Source organism: Boleophthalmus pectinirostris, unplaced genomic scaffold (genome assembly GCF_026225935.1).
Source record: "Boleophthalmus pectinirostris isolate CB_2022bp ecotype Guang Dong unplaced genomic scaffold, ASM2622593v1 HiC_scaffold_22, whole genome shotgun sequence".
NCBI classification, from domain to species: domain Eukaryota; kingdom Metazoa; phylum Chordata; class Actinopteri; order Gobiiformes; family Gobiidae; genus Boleophthalmus; species Boleophthalmus pectinirostris.
Genome location: NW_026571190.1, coordinates 28,419,856 through 28,435,419, shown reverse-complemented (window position 1 = coordinate 28,435,419; position 15,564 = coordinate 28,419,856). Strand labels below are relative to the sequence as shown.

The following is a 15,564-nucleotide window of genomic DNA, read 5'->3' as shown; positions in this document are numbered from 1 at the left end:
GATACTGGCTATAACATTTTTAAAGTTATGTAATGTCCTAATTTTTATTAGTAGCTTCAAGTGAGTAACGTGTGTGTGTGCGTGTGTGTGTGTGTGTGTGTGTGTGTGTGTGTGTGTGTGTGCGTGTGTGTGTGTGTGTGTGTGTGTGTGTGTGTGTGCGTGTGTGTGCGTGTGTGTGCGTGTGTGTGCACAGCTGTCTGGAGAAATACTCCCACTGAAAGGTGCCAGTGTGCCTCGGCCTATAACTGCAGATGTGATTTTACCATCCACACAGAGCCAGTGGGCACGTGACAGGAGTGAAGTATGGTCAACCATGTTATGTTATCATAATGTGGGAGCAGGCTCCTTTGTTGTAATGACCCAGTTATTAAATGCATGTGTAGGTGTTGAAGACACAAGTGTTGTTTCTGGACAGGGCCCCAGATTGCAGGAATGCAGAGAGGAGGGGCAGTGACCAGTTGCTCCATGTGGAGGGCACACTGACAGCACTATCAAGGACACAGGCACAGGGGCGACTCTGTGCACCGTCGCATCTGACTTTTACCTTCATTAGACTACAGTCTCACACCAGACCAACACTCTTAACAATCGGTTTATTTCAGTTAAATGTTTTGAACTAAGTATGTTGTTATTTTTAGGATGATTTAAAACAAAACACATTACTACTGTGTCCTATGAGGTCCTCATGGTCACATTATCAATGGAAATATTGCCTCTGTGCATTATTTAACCATATTATTTCACCTGTCAGTTAACTGTCAGGGAGTGGCCATCAGAGTGATGTGCACAGACTTTTGTGTTCATACATAAATATACATACTTTCTGTAATTATGAAAGCCTAACATATTGATATTATTTATTATATTTCCTAATGTGGCCCCATAGACAGGTTAAAATGACCTCCACAAAGATGATAAATTTAGGGAGCTATTTAAAATGGGGACAGCTCTCACGCATGCCAGTTGAGATCAGTTTCTTACAGTGGCTACATTAAAACAGCAGGTGTTAAATCATGAGCACCATTAATCAGGACCATCAGAAGTCCATATGAAGACCTGGTCAGGATTATGCAGAGCACGGTAATATACAACACACAGCTGCTTCTAAAATGCATTTGGTCTGTGGCCCTGCTCTCTCCTCTCTCACCCTCACCCTAAATCTTTCAGGGTGTGATGAATTCACTCTGACAGAGTTTGGATGGACTGGACAGAGCAGGTCTGACAGTTGTTTGTTTGAGCTGATGTTAGTGTACACCAGAGCAGCAGCTGAGAATAGACAGTTTTCATTTAAGAAGGTATTTAAGCTTCTGTCCAGTTGGTCGTCCTCTGACCCAAAGGTCGATGGTCCAAATCTCAGTCTTGACATAAACATCATCAGTAGGGCAGTCAGATCCACTGATCCACACACAGACGGTGTGATTCCAGCTCCCACAGATGAAAGCTGTGATTGTGTTCCTGGGCAAGGCACTTATCCCATTACACCCTCAGTTTCTGCATATATTGTATGAATATGTGTGTGAATGGGTGAGTGGTTTCTTGATGTAAAGCGCTTTGAGTGACTTGAAGGTGGAAAAGCACTATATAAAAATGTAACCACCATGACTATTAAATTATAAAAACTAATTTGATGTTAAGTTTTTTTTTTTATTATAAAATATTTTTATATAATTTTAAGGATTTAAATAAATCTTGACCTTTGTACTGTCATTTTCCCCACAGAGAAGGAGAAAACTAAAATGAAAGACAAAGATGAATACATGTGCATATGAAGTTTGTGTTTTGTACATTCTATTGGATATTTTCTGTGAACCCCTGGTTATTTATTTAAATGTATTCCTTCAACAGAAATATTGCATTCACAAGATCATAAATTTGTGCCCTAATGTGTGTCAGGTTAAAAATGAATGAATGCAGCCTCCTGTATGAATTATCTGCTCCATGCAGAGTGGATGGGTTTAGGCTGCACTGTTATGACATGTTTATGTTCCTTGCGAGATTGTGCCTCCAGCAGCTTGTCCTTATATTGATGAGTGAGCCTTCTGCTGCTGGAACCAGAGAGGTTTGAAATCCTGAGAACCTGCTGTGAAGCAGTAACCAGGTTACCCCCGGCCAACCCAGCCCCACCCCCCCAGGTTCAGAGGTCATTTGTGGATTGGAAAGTGTCACATGTGAGCTGTTCTGGGGATGTAAAGGATTAACAGATACTCCAAACCACTGATAATGACATTTCACTTAGAAGCATGAAGAATCACTGAACAGACTGTATTTCACATGCAGATGTCTTTATCTTTGTTTAGTTACAGTATTATGGTGATGTGATGTGACTAAGCAAATGCATTTTTCCATTCCACAAATTAAAATGCTAAAAATAAAAAATGGCCATAAGCATCACATTAATCATTTGGTTTAGCCAAAGACTTGTAAATGACATTCAACTATTCTCTCCCATTAAAACAATCTGTGCAGGGTGTAAATGGTATGTAAGAGGAGAGAGGAGGGAGTGAAGACTGCTCTCCAAGATTTTACTTTTGCATTTGAACTCACAGCCTTTCTACATGTAAAACCTTCACAATGATTTGTGAGAAACCTAAGGTTAAACCCTTCTCTGATTCCTTGACTGATTCCTTAACAAACATAAAGTTTTATAGACATTCAAGTCATTTGCACAATGTGATAACATGACATCCAGAGGTCAAGGGCCACACATGGGAGCCAGCTGCTAATGCGTAAAACAAAACAATAACTTGTGGTAGTTTTGCTCCTGTGTGTAGGCTCCAGAAAAATGAAGTTGAACAAGCTCACTGCCTTCTCCCTAATGACAGTTTGATGGTTGTCTAGAAAGAAATAGCAAAGAGATGTTTGCTGTGGCCTCATCTGGTTTCAGCTTGCACGTGTGCTGAGTGTTTCGGAGACACTCTAGACTAAAAACAGCAATGTTAGATGCAGAGCTGTCACAGATTATGCCAGCAATGGCAGACACGTACGGCTGATGCCTTCTGGCAACAAGGCTTCAGTTTCACTCCTGCTCACAGACCCCTGCAGCTCCAGCAAAGGTCAGCACCTTGTTAGGCCCATGCACAAACGGGGAGTAATCTTATTGTCACCACATTAATAATCAAAGAAAGAATTTACTCAAAAGCAATAAAAATATCAATGACATATGAAAACATGTGGAAGCATTTGATGATGATTTTAATTTTTATAATGTGATACTGAACCTGTATGTACCTGCTATTGTAATTTTCAATATTTGATTTAAAAATAAAGATGAGAAGAAGTTGGTGTCATATAAAGTGTGAGCCCTATCTCCCTCTAGTGGTACAATCGTTTAACAACAACTACAACCTGGTAGTAGCTCTTTAATAAAGTCATACCATTATTTACAATTCAAGTTATAATCTAAGAAAACAAGAAAACAAAGAAACATTTAATATTAATATATTCATTTAAATAATCGGCTATTTAATTGGCTGGTGCATAGTTTATTTTATTCTATTATATTGTTTTAATAAAATACTCCTAAACATCTCTTAGCTCTTGTCTGACCCATTGTAGCCCAGATTACACTCACACTGGTGGACTCCTGTGGGCAGAGCTCACAGTCTCACGCCTTGTTGATGCTGCACCGTATCAGCCTGTGTCAGTGCGAAGGATCTCAGTGCTGCGTTTGGAAGTGGCCCAGGCGGACGGGACAGGACAGAGCTGTTTACGCCTCGGTCTCCTCTGCGGCCATTGATAATAAGTTAAAAACATGCGGGCTTCTCAGGGATGGCTGGCGGCAGCTGGTGTGCTTTTCTTTCTTTTCGTTCGCGCGGAATCCAAGAGAAACTTTAAATGCCCTTCAGGATGCTCGTGCTCCAAGGAGACGATCGTCTGCGTGGGGGCTTCAGAGATCCCACGGACTATACCCAGTGACATCAACTCACTGTAAGCCAACTGTGTTTTGTCCGTTTCCACGACTTATATCAGCTTTTTAGCCTAGCCAATTATAAATATGCTACTGCTCGAGAGGACACGTACTTTTGTGTTGTGAGCGTCGCTCTGCAGTCGGACATCCGATACGCATGGTGCTCTGTGCGTCCAAGTTTGACTTTGATTTGTGTGTCTGTGTCTAGGAGCATAGTAAATGGGTCCATTGCTGAAATCACTGAGGCCATGTTTGCACTAATGCCTTCACTGCAGCTACTGTAAGTTCAGCGTCCAACTGATTTAACAATGAAAATAAATGATGAAAATACAAGACTGACATAACACAGCCGTATTGAACCATGTCACAGTGGGCTATCAATGTCACAACAATAGGCCTATAGATATACAACTGATCTCTTATATTCTGCAGACTTTTAAATGGAAATTCTTTGACTACGATCAGAGACGATGCTTTCTCTGGACTTCCACATCTTGAATATTTGTAAGATATTTTTTTTTTTCTGTTCCAAAAGTTATCCTTCACATCTAATAACATGAGCTGATCTTGTTACTCTGTTTTACACAGGTTTATTGAAGGCAACAAAATTGAGAGTATAACTAAAAATGCCTTTCGTGGCCTGCGGGACCTTACCCATCTGTAAGTCATACTTATCTCTGATTAGGCTAACACATTTACTGTATATGGTTCAGTTCATAATGGCTGAAAACACAACTATTAAGCGGAACAAGATGGTATCTTCTCCTCTTATGGCTCTGTTTCAGATCGCTTGCCAACAACAAGATGAAGTCCTTGCCAAGAGACCTCTTTTTCGACTTGGACTCGTTACTGGAGCTGTGAGTAAGCAGTTGTGGCATCAGTAATGTGTCTCTTTTTCCTTTGTGCTTTCTAAAGTGAAGCTGACTCAGGCGGAGCAAAGTCCGAGCCAGCACAAATGATGATAGGCCTTTGCGTTTCTCTTAAATCAAATCTGGTGCTTAACAACATAGCTTAAATGTGAAGACATCCATTAAGGTGCACTATGCAACTTTTCGGTTGGGGGTCCATCACCTGCTTCTTTCTACAGATATGTCACTGCTCTGTCTGGAATGTTCCACAGTATGGCATTAAACATTAAAGACCCTTACATTTATTCAATCTCAGATGGTTTTATAGCTAAAAACCTAGAAAAAATAGCACACAGATCTGACCTTCAACTTGGCCTGGTTTGGTCTCCATGGAGATAGAAAGGTTTAATGCCATACTGTGAAACATTCCAAACAAAGCAATAACATCTCCATGAGTAAAAGCATTTGATGGACCCTCTATCAGAAAAGTTACACAATGCACCTTTGGGTAAATTACACAAACAGTCGATATGTGATTTTTCAAGGCTCCTCAATTCATACATTTGCTTTTTTATTTATCAGGGACCTCAGGGGGAACTCTTTTCAGTGCAGCTGTGAGAATAAGTGGTTAATGGCGTGGCTGAAGAACACAAACGCCACTGTGTCTGACGTGATGTGTGCTGGTCCCACTGATATGAAGGGCAAACGCCTCAATGACCTCCCACTCGCCCCCAGACAGTGCATGTCTACAGGTAAAAACACTTTTTTTAAAGTACTATCTTAGGTACTATAAAGGTACAATATGCAAAGTTGACTCTTGTGAGGTTTAAGCCATGTCATAATGCTGTTAACTCATCAAAAACATAAATGATTTGTGTTTTGTTTCATTTACACATGATTGAGTAATCTTGTTTTATTAAGGTGTCTACATTTCCAAAGCTCAAAATGCTCTGTTCTACCTTGTGATGTCATGTAGTGGTAATTTTCAAGTTAACAGCTCCTTTTACATTTTGCTCAGAAGGGATTGTCAATTCTAGGGCTGAAATAATCCAAATTATTCTTTTGAAGATTTATGGAGTGACATCACAAAGTGGAACAGGGTGTTTTTGATGAGGAAATAACATTATAACACAGATCAGAAAATAGTGTAATAGGTTCTTTAATCTCAATCAAAACTACTCTATTCCGTTACACAGGAAGGAAGAAAAAGGAAATCAATCAATAAACATCTAAATAATTGAACATGCGATAAAAGGCACCATGGGCATAGCTTACATAAAGTACAATATGCTTTCATGTGTTCATATTATTGTGTTTGTTATTGATACAAAGTATTTTACTTCAACACACTGTTTCCTTAGAGAGCTTTTAACATGCCCATAATACACTATTTTCTGATCTATGTTATAATGTACAAACATACCTGAAGTTGTGTTTTGTTTCATTTACACATGTTTAACACACAAATTCTGCAAGTTTAGTTCTTCTCTCAAAGAGAAAACACTCCTTGTGATGTCATGCAGTAATACAAGAAGTGCTGCACTGTGTTTTTAAACTCCACACACCAGAATAATTTGGATAATTTAAGAGGGAATTGCGAGTTGCTCTTGAACTAAAGGTAAAAGGAGCTGTTAATTTGAAAACTACCGCTTCATGACATCACAAGGTGGAAGAGAGCATTTTAAGCTTTGGAGATGGAGACAGGCTAATAATAATGGATCACTCAAACACATGTGAATGAAACAAAAGACAACTCCAGATATGTTTTTTGAGGAGGTAACAACATTCTAACATGGCTTAAGGCTCAGAGTCAAAAGCAAAGAGTCAATTTTACATAATACATAAGTCCATCTGTGGTCCATCCAAATTGCTCAAGAAAAACCCACCAAAAAGAATCGGTCTCCATCTCTTCCTCTTTGTGGTTGTGCATTGCAGTTCACAAATCGTTATTTATGCCTCTGTTGTGTCTTTGTCTATTTTACAGACTTTGTGCGTCACCAGTCCATCAATGTTCAGGCCATGTCAGCGGATATCTTTTCCTTCAAAGAGGACATATATGTCGCGATGGCATCACCCAACACCAACAGCTGCGTAATCATGGAGTGGGATCACATTGAGATGAAATTCAGAAGTTTTGACAACATTGCAGGTTTTATTAAAGAGCTCTATTTTCTCTATATATTCTGATCTATGTTATAATGTGGTTTTCTCATCACAAACAGACCTGGATTTGTGTTTTGTTTCTTTAACACATGAATAACACACAAACCCGGCAGATTTATGCATAAGCAAATTTCATCTCAAACAGAAAACACTCTGATCCACCTTGTGATGTCATGTGGTAATACAGAAAATGCTCCACTGTGTTTTTCAACTCCATATACCTTCACAAGAATCATTTAGATAATTTTTGCTCTGGATTTGCCAATCTCTACTGAACTGAAAGTAAAAGGTAGCTGTGAACTTGTAAACTACCACTACATGACATCACATGGTGGAACAGAGTATTTTGAGCTTTAGAGATGGACAGACTAATAAAAAAGGTTAACTCAAATATGTGTGAATGAAACAAAACACAACTCCAGGTATATTTTTGAACAGATAACAACATTATAACATGTCTTAAAGCTCATAAGAGTCAATTTTGCGTAACCTGTGGCTTTCTTTCTTTCTTTCTTTTTCTCTCATCTTTAAAGGGAAGTCTGTTGTTGGATGCAAGTCTGTCCTAATTGACAACCACATCCTCATCATTATCACGCAACTTTTTGGTGGCTCTCACATTTACAAGTTTGATGCTCAACAGAACAAGTTCACAAAGTTTCAGACTATTGAGGTCTTCAACATCTCAAAGCCAAATGACATAGAAGTTTTCCAGATAGACCGAGAGTGGTACTTTGTGGTAGTGGACAGCTCCAAAGCCGGTCTGTCCACGGTGTACAAATGGAACGACGAACCTGAACGCAACGAAACTGGCTTTTACACTTACCAATTTCTCCATGAGTGGTTCAGAGACACAGACGCTGAGTATGTCCAAGTGGATGGGAAGTCCTATCTGATCTTGGCCAGTCGTTCTCAGTCCCCCGTTATTTTCCTGTGGAACAAAAGCACACTGAAATTCATAGTTCACAGTGAGATTCCAAATGTTGATGATGCAGTAGCAGTCAAAGCTTTCAGACTGGGGGAGGACTTGTTTCTAGCCATGACCTGCTACATTGGTGACTCCAAAGTTCTCAAATGGACCAATAAACTGTTCAGTGAAATCCAGCCTCTTCCATCTAGAGGCGCTATGGTTCTGCAGCCCTTCAGCTTTACAAACAGACACTACCTGGCGCTGGGCAGTGACTACTCATTCACCCAGATATTTCTGTGGGATGCAGATGCAAAGATGTTTAAGAAGTTTAAGGATATTTACGTACAGTCACCTCGATCTTTTGTAGCAGTGAGCACTGATAGGAGAAATTTTATCTTTTCTCCAAGCTTCAAGGGTAAAACAATGGTGTTTGAGCATATAATAGTAGATTTAAGCTTATAATCAAATACTAATGAGTGAAATGGAAAATGTAATAAGTAAAATGATTTAATTTGAATGTAAATGCATTATAATACCCAAAAGCCATTAAATGCTTGTACTGCATATGAAGGAAAATAGAAAGCATAACCATAACGATAGCCTCTGATATTAAAAGAAAATACATACAGAAAGTGTGAAGACTAAAATCTCTGTAAAAGCTATATAAGCAATATAACAGTGTGTGAGTTTGTGAGGTGATAACTTACTTCAGATCTCTATGCAACTAGCCATTAGGCCTATATTAAAGCTAAAATGCTTTGAAACTGTACTATGCTGCTGCACATGTTGAATGTAAATGTATAATTAATGTTGAAATGTCCCTGTAAAATGTGTAAAATTAACATCTGTCTCATACTATAATAGCGCTTATTGTTGTATCTCGTTTGTTGAGTGACACTGACTGGATATTTATTTTATTTATTTATTTATTTATTTACCTAAAATGTTTTACTGACCATTTTTCAAGTGAACAAAATCTAAACTGTGAAAACAAGTTACTTAATTTCGTCAAAAGGACATTCAAATAAATGAAAATCGCATACTGACACATGTTTGTTGTGGATTTCTGTTCTTTTCTTTTTGATGTTATCGCAAATTGACCAGGAAATGCGTCATGACGCTCCCCCTGCGCCTCGAGACCAGCGGAAGTGATGCAGGTGCTTTGGAGAGGGGATTATCCATTTGGTTTTGATGTTTCTGGATTTCTCCTTTAGGATAAATGCGCCATGATTTTACTCTAATTCACTGAGACTTTATTTATAAGAAAAGTATAAGGAGATGGAGGAGACCCGCCGCAGTGAGAGTGAGTGGCAGGGGATGCTCAACGAGGTGAGTCCAAGAACAGCCACACTGCAGGAGGAGGGGGGACATATGTATGCATGTGTGTGTATATATGTAACAACCAAGGTGCAACCAGCTGACCACTATTTTACACTAAAGGGAAATATATTTTTATATCAGATTTGTTCGGTAAAACATCACCTAATGTAGCTAATAGCTAATGTAATAACATGCTGACTTGACTTGACTGTTATGCTTCCATGGACATTTAGCATATGACATGTTTTAAGACAAATATCTCTGTAGTACTGCAGAGATTGTCTTTGAAGAAGTGATTGCATCTCACAAATCTCAGTTGGCTCAGAGCCTAATTCCAATTACAAGGGGAAATGCCAATACCCTTTAGCTCTAACCTTTAGAAACTCCCTGAGGCAGGTTTTTACTAGGCTTGTAATTAATCACTTTTGTCTTGTTCGCATCTTGGGCCTTTTCTTCTTTGAGAAACTAACACTGTAAACTTGCCTTCTTCAGTTTATAATCTGCAAGAGAAAGCTGGAAAGCAAAAAAGAAGCTCTTCTGATCCTGTCCAAAGAGCTGGACACGTGTCAGCAGGAGAGGGACCAGTACAAACTGATGGCCAACCAGCTCAGAGAGCGCCACCAAGGACTCAAGAAGAAATACAGGGAGCTCATTGTAAGTACTAAATGCAAATTGTCCTTTTATACTCCATATCTACTTTTGCTTAAATTAAGTTTATTACATAATCCTTAGGATGGAGATACCTCTCTTCCTCCAGAAAAGCGCAACCAAGTAAATATTTTATTCTAGTTCTGTCACTGTAGATTGCATTGTACTTGATAATGTGTTAATCTTAACTTCAATTGTTATTTTGATAAATTAGGTCAATTTAGCACAGTTACTGAGGGACTCGAGAGAAAAAAGTCAACAACTTTCTGATGAACTGAAGGAAGTGAAACAAAGACTTACAGAAGCTCAAGGCGACAATAAGGTGCAGCATATTAAGCATATATTAATGTAAATTTATTCTAAAATGTGTAGTATAATGTAAATAAAAGCTCTGCTCCTCACAGCTGCTGCGGATGACCATCACCAAACAAAGGCTGGGGGACGATGAGGTTGGAATGAGACATTTTCCCGCTCATGAACGAGAGGATCTAGTAAGACAGTTGGAGAAATCAAGAGAACAGGTGATCAGATTAGTTGATTTGTTGCACGTCATAATATTCTTTGTAATCCTTCAATCGTCCAGGGATGATCCACAGAAAAAGAAAAATTCAATAAAAGTTTTAAAGGTGCACTATGTAACTTTTTGCTGGGAGGTCCATCACCTGCTTTTTTCTATAGATATGTCATCGCTCTGCCTAGAATGTTCCACAGTATGACATTACTTTAAATAGCTCTACCTTACATTTATTCAGTTACAGGTGGATTTATAACTCAAAAATACATCTCCATGAAGAAAAACATTTGACGGACCCTGCACCAGTAAAGTTACACAATGCACCTTTAGGGCAAGGCAAGTTTATTTGTATAACAATTTGAATAACAATTCGTACACAAAGTAATTCATTGTGCTGTACAGAATAAGAAATACATTAAAATCACAATACAAACAAATTAAAACATAAATAATCATAAAATGTACATTAAAAGAGAAGAGAGAAGTGTGCAGAAGAAAAATCTGTCATTCATAGGCACAGCTAACCCTGGATTTAAACGTAGTCTAAGTGAAGACATTTTGCCTTTTGTCTAGTTGACACAATTTCATTTTTCTTTTGCTCATAATATTCTGTTTAAATACAAGATTTATGAAGGTGGATGCTGTGTTGCAGAATGAACTCTTGGACCACAGTGTAAAGTCTCTGACAGATGAGCTTCAGGACATACGAGCAGAGCGGGATGTGTTTCAACAAAAGGCTCATCGTCTCAATGTGGAAATGAATCACCTCCTTGGCAATGATGAGATCCGCATGCTGGACGTAGACGCACTCTGCATGGAAAACAGGTCTGAATGGAACGGAATTTGAACGGCCCATATTACGCTATTTTTTGATCTATGTTATAATATCATTTCCTCATCACAAACATGCCTGGAGTTGTGTTTTGTTTAATTCACACATGTTTAACACTCAAACCCTGCATATTTAGACTGAGTTCTTCTCTCATATGGTAAACACTCTGTTCCACCTTGTGATGTCATGTGGTAATACAGGAAGTGCTCTACTATGTTTTTAAACCTTCACTAGAATTATGTGGATGATTTCAGCCCTCGAATTGCCAATCTTTGCTGAACTAAATGTAAAGGGTAGATGTTAACTTGAAAACCACTGTTTCATATCATCACAAGGTGGAACAGAGCATTTTGAGCTTTTGAGATTTAGGCAGACTAATAAACCAGGAACCAATGAAACAAAACACAAGTCCAGGTATGTTTTAATAAGGTAACAACATTCTAACATGACTTAAAGCTTAGATTAGTTTTTTTGTGGTTCACTTTTACAGATATTTACACGAGAGACTAAATCAGCTACAAGAAGAAGTTACCATTTTAAAATCAAATCTGTCCAAGTATAAGGTAACGTAGCACACACAGTACGCTCTATTACCATGAGTAACATTTATCATGAATTAATTTGTGTAATATTTTGAGATTCGTAAGGCAAATTTCCTTGTATTTGCAGACCGCTTTGGAGTGCCGGAAAAACTCTAAAATAAGTGGTAAACCCAACAGTAGTGCGCTGACAGGTGTGCTCTCTGCCAAACAAGGTCAGCCTCTCATGTTAACAAATCTTATGTAACGTTATTAAAGGTGCATTTTGTAACTTTTCTGGTGGAGGGTCTGTCAGATATTTTTCACTGTGGAGATGTTATTGCTTTGTCTTGAATGTTTCACAGTATGGTATTGAACCTTTCTATCTTCATGGAGACCAAACCAGATCAAGTTACAGGTTTTTCTATGTATTTTTGAGCTATAAAACCACCTGTGAGTGAGTAAATACAAGGTAAATCTGTTTGATGTCATAGTGTGGAACATTCCAGGCAGAGCAATGATATATCCATAGAAATAAGCAGACACCCCAGCCAAAAGGTTGCTAAAAGTATCTTATTATGTTTACGATGTACTGTTTCAGTGAAGGAGTTGCTGTTGTCTGAAGAAAATGGCTGTAGCTTGCCGGTTACTCCCCAGTCCATCTCAGATCTCAAATCTCTGGCCACAGCGCTGTTAGAGACCATCCATGAAAAGAACATGGTGATACAGCACCAGCGCCAAATCAACAAGTAAGTTAAAGGTATTCTTGAGTGTTAAAGGGACCATATTACGCTATTTTGTAATGTTGCTGTTTGAAATGTATGAATGCTATAATGTTGTTTCTTCATCACAAACATACCTGGAGTTTATCACTGAAACTCTGCGTATTTAGGTATGTTTATGATGAGGTAACAACAGTATAACATCCCTTATAGTTCAAGAGTAAATTTGGCATAATATAGGACCTTTTAATGCAATTTTGCTGTTTTGCTTCAAGATATCCCAGATTAATTTTCTCATTTACGTTGAACGTTTTTTTACTAGAATTCTTGGAAATCGCGTGGCAGAATTGGAGAAGAAATTTAAATCACTGGAGATGTCGGGACTATGGAGTCTGCCTGGTATTTACATTTATATTAATCTTTCATTTACTCTGTGTATACTTTCTACTTAATAATAACTAAGTTTATTGTTCATTTTCTTGCTTTGCTTCTTGTTTGTTGGAGGCTTAACTTATGATGTGTCTCTGGGATATAATGGAAGTAGGTTCTTTTCTTTATCTCCTTGACTGAACTGAACTTCCATCCTAAAATCAATCATCATGTCTAGTCACGTTCATATATTTGTATTTTATTTATATTATATTATATATTTATATTAGTATAAAGATTTATTTATTTATTTTTCATATTTTTGTCTTGTAATAGGAGGAAAAGACACCATTATTATGACTGAACAAGCCCCTGAGTCCCCAAACTGCAACGTTAGTGAAGGTATAAGAATAAATTTTTTATTTAACTACAAGAGACCACAAGCAAGCATACACTAAGATTTTTCTGCCTTCTTTCCTGTCAGGTGAAAAGGAATCTGAACAAAACCAAGAAAAAACAAACTTCCCAGCATCGCAAACAGCTTCAACGGAGGGACCAGAGCTGAGCCAAACCTGCCCTTCCCAGAAAGATCAGGAACAAACCAGCAGCCCAGTGCCCCAGACTGTGAACCTAAATCATACAAATGCAGATGAAAATGGACTTTATGAGGATACTGCTGCTATTACTACTACACAGGACAATTTAAATGAGATAGATAACCAGGACTGTGAGATGGACAAAGACACTGAGCAGGCTGAAAGTGTGTACTGTGCCCAAACCTCAGATCTTTCTTCTTTCAACACTGCTTCCAACACGGAAGGGGATGTCCGGTTAACCCAAGAGACAGAAGCAAATACAAAAGGAACTGATTCTTCAAATGAGGAAGAGAACACTTAAAAACAACCCAGATTAAAGGGCCCATATTAAGCGATTTTCTGATATGTTATAATGTTGTTTGCTTTGTTTCATTCACACACGTTTAACTCACAAACCCTGCAATATTTAGGCTGAGTTCTTCTCTCAAACAGAAAGCGCCTAGTAATGTCATGTAATATTTCAATTTTTTGCATGATTTCAGTCCTGGAATTGCCAATATCTACTGAACAAAAGGTAAAAGGTGGCTGTTCACTTGAAGAAATACCACTACATGACATCTTAAGCCGAAACAGAGCATTTTGAGCTTTATAAATGTAGACAGACTAATAATGCAGGATTACTCAAATGTGTGAATGAAACAAAACACAGCTCCATGTATGTTTATGATGAAGTAACAACATTATAATGAAACTAAAAGCTCACAAGAATCCATTTTGCGTAATATAGGACTTTTAAGACGTATATTTATTTATCATTAGTGACCAAGACGATTGTTCCCGTAAACACAAGTAAAATTGTTCAACCAGTAAAAAGAGTCAGGTCATACACTGGGCCAGGTGCAATGGAACTCAACAGTGATGCCTGCTTCAGTTCCAGAAGTAAGTTTTCCATTCATTTGTCTCATAGACTTTTCAGGCATTGTGGAGGTTCATTCATTCATTTTATTTGTTTGAGCAAGGTAAAAAAGAATCAACAACAATAACAAAAAAACAAGGATATGTACATGTACATATTTGGGACCTGATGCTCAAAAGGTTAACCAGCTACAAGCGCTTTGTGTTGCATTTTTTTGTATGAAAAGCGCTCTATAAATAAAGTTTGATTGATTGGCTAACTAATATCCCTAATGCAGTCAATTTAATCCCAAAAAGCATATTTAAAAAGCAAGATTCTGTGAAATGTTTTAAAAACTTGGTGATTTATAAAGTTTCAGAAACATAAAATTATAGGTTTTATAGGTCTTGTTACCAGATAGCCATGATCAAGCTTACAAACTTTTTATATACCTTATATATTTTTCAGAAAGTCCATGGGAAAAATGAATGAGAAATGTATTTCTGGACCTGGGGTGGTGAGCAGTCATTGCTGAGCTCCACAGTTTACTGAATGGATAAACTTTGGCATCTAGACACAGTGATGTGATGCGAAAGATGCGCAAGTGGCTCAAGAGGAGAGTTTAGAATACAAAGAGATTCTGCTGGAATAAAATGTACAGTTTTGCAAGGAAGAGCATTAGACACATTGTGGTAGCTCATTTAGCTTTTACCATCAGTGTTGATCAATACCTTTTGTTACAATGACTTAAACTATTTCAAATTTTGCACCTTTGGCACGTGAATGTTTAAAGCACATCTTTTTATGTTTATTTAATGTATTGCTTTAAGGCCATTTCAGATTGTTTTATTTCATTGTTTCATCATTTAGAGGTGTAGTAAGACCAAAAACAAATTAGACAACAACAAAATTTTACTTAAAGATTTATGTTTACTTAAACCATAATTCAATAATTCCACATTACAAAGATCACAGTGACATTTCTTAAGGTTTTTCTTACCACACTTGTATTTACCTGTAGCACAATGGCACAAAGTTGAATAAATGTCATGTCAAAGCAACTACACTCATAAAAGGTCTTGTCTTCATTTTAAAATGCTTTTCTCCGTGGAGATGTTATTGCTTTGTCTGGAATGTTTCACAATATGGAATTAACCCTTGTGCACCCCTTTAAAAAGAGTTACATTTGTGGTCCTTCGTGACAAAAATTTACATTTTTATATCAGTGTCTTCATTTACTTCTGCTCTAATCTTACATACCAAATATTATATATTTTTAAATTTTAACACGTTAAATTACAGTTTTGTTTGCGAAAGTCTCAAATTATGTGCATGAAAAAAAAAAAAAAAAAAAAATGTGATGTTTTCTATATTTTCCAACTAAA

The 15,564-nt window shown here is 37.7% G+C and overlaps 2 protein-coding genes across 4 annotated transcripts; both read left to right on the top strand.

Moving 5' to 3' along the window:
• Window positions 1-3,707: 3,707 nt before the first annotated feature.
• LOC110165287 (leucine-rich repeat LGI family member 2-like) lies at window positions 3,708-8,676 on the top strand. The gene is made up of 8 exons (XM_055158232.1): window positions 3,708-3,927; window positions 4,116-4,187; window positions 4,340-4,411; window positions 4,496-4,567; window positions 4,693-4,764; window positions 5,338-5,507; window positions 6,740-6,904; window positions 7,452-8,676. Exons 1-8 carry the CDS (start codon window positions 3,752-3,754, stop codon window positions 8,285-8,287), a joined length of 1,635 nt encoding a protein of 544 aa, XP_055014207.1. The 5' UTR covers window positions 3,708-3,751; the 3' UTR covers window positions 8,288-8,676.
• A 298-nt stretch (window positions 8,677-8,974) lies between these two features.
• Window positions 8,975-15,283, top strand: ccdc149b (coiled-coil domain containing 149b). 3 transcript variants are annotated; one of them, XR_008632847.1, is made up of 14 exons: window positions 8,975-9,154; window positions 9,638-9,799; window positions 9,878-9,916; window positions 10,008-10,115; window positions 10,198-10,314; window positions 10,960-11,132; window positions 11,630-11,702; window positions 11,809-11,893; window positions 12,259-12,406; window positions 12,702-12,778; window positions 12,884-12,919; window positions 13,085-13,150; window positions 13,233-14,223; window positions 14,648-15,283. XR_008632847.1 is itself a non-coding variant. In XM_020930594.2 (13 exons), the coding sequence occupies exons 1-13, from the start codon at window positions 9,104-9,106 to the stop codon at window positions 13,643-13,645; spliced, it is 1,548 nt and encodes a 515-aa protein (XP_020786253.1). In that variant the 5' UTR covers window positions 8,975-9,103; the 3' UTR covers window positions 13,646-15,283. The 3 variants fall into 3 exon arrangements, 2 of the variants coding, with proteins under 2 accessions (XP_020786253.1, XP_055014397.1); XM_020930594.2 differs by having other exon boundaries at window positions 13,233-15,283; XM_055158422.1 differs by lacking the exon at window positions 12,884-12,919 and having other exon boundaries at window positions 13,233-15,283.
• Window positions 15,284-15,564: the final 281 nt, after the last annotated feature.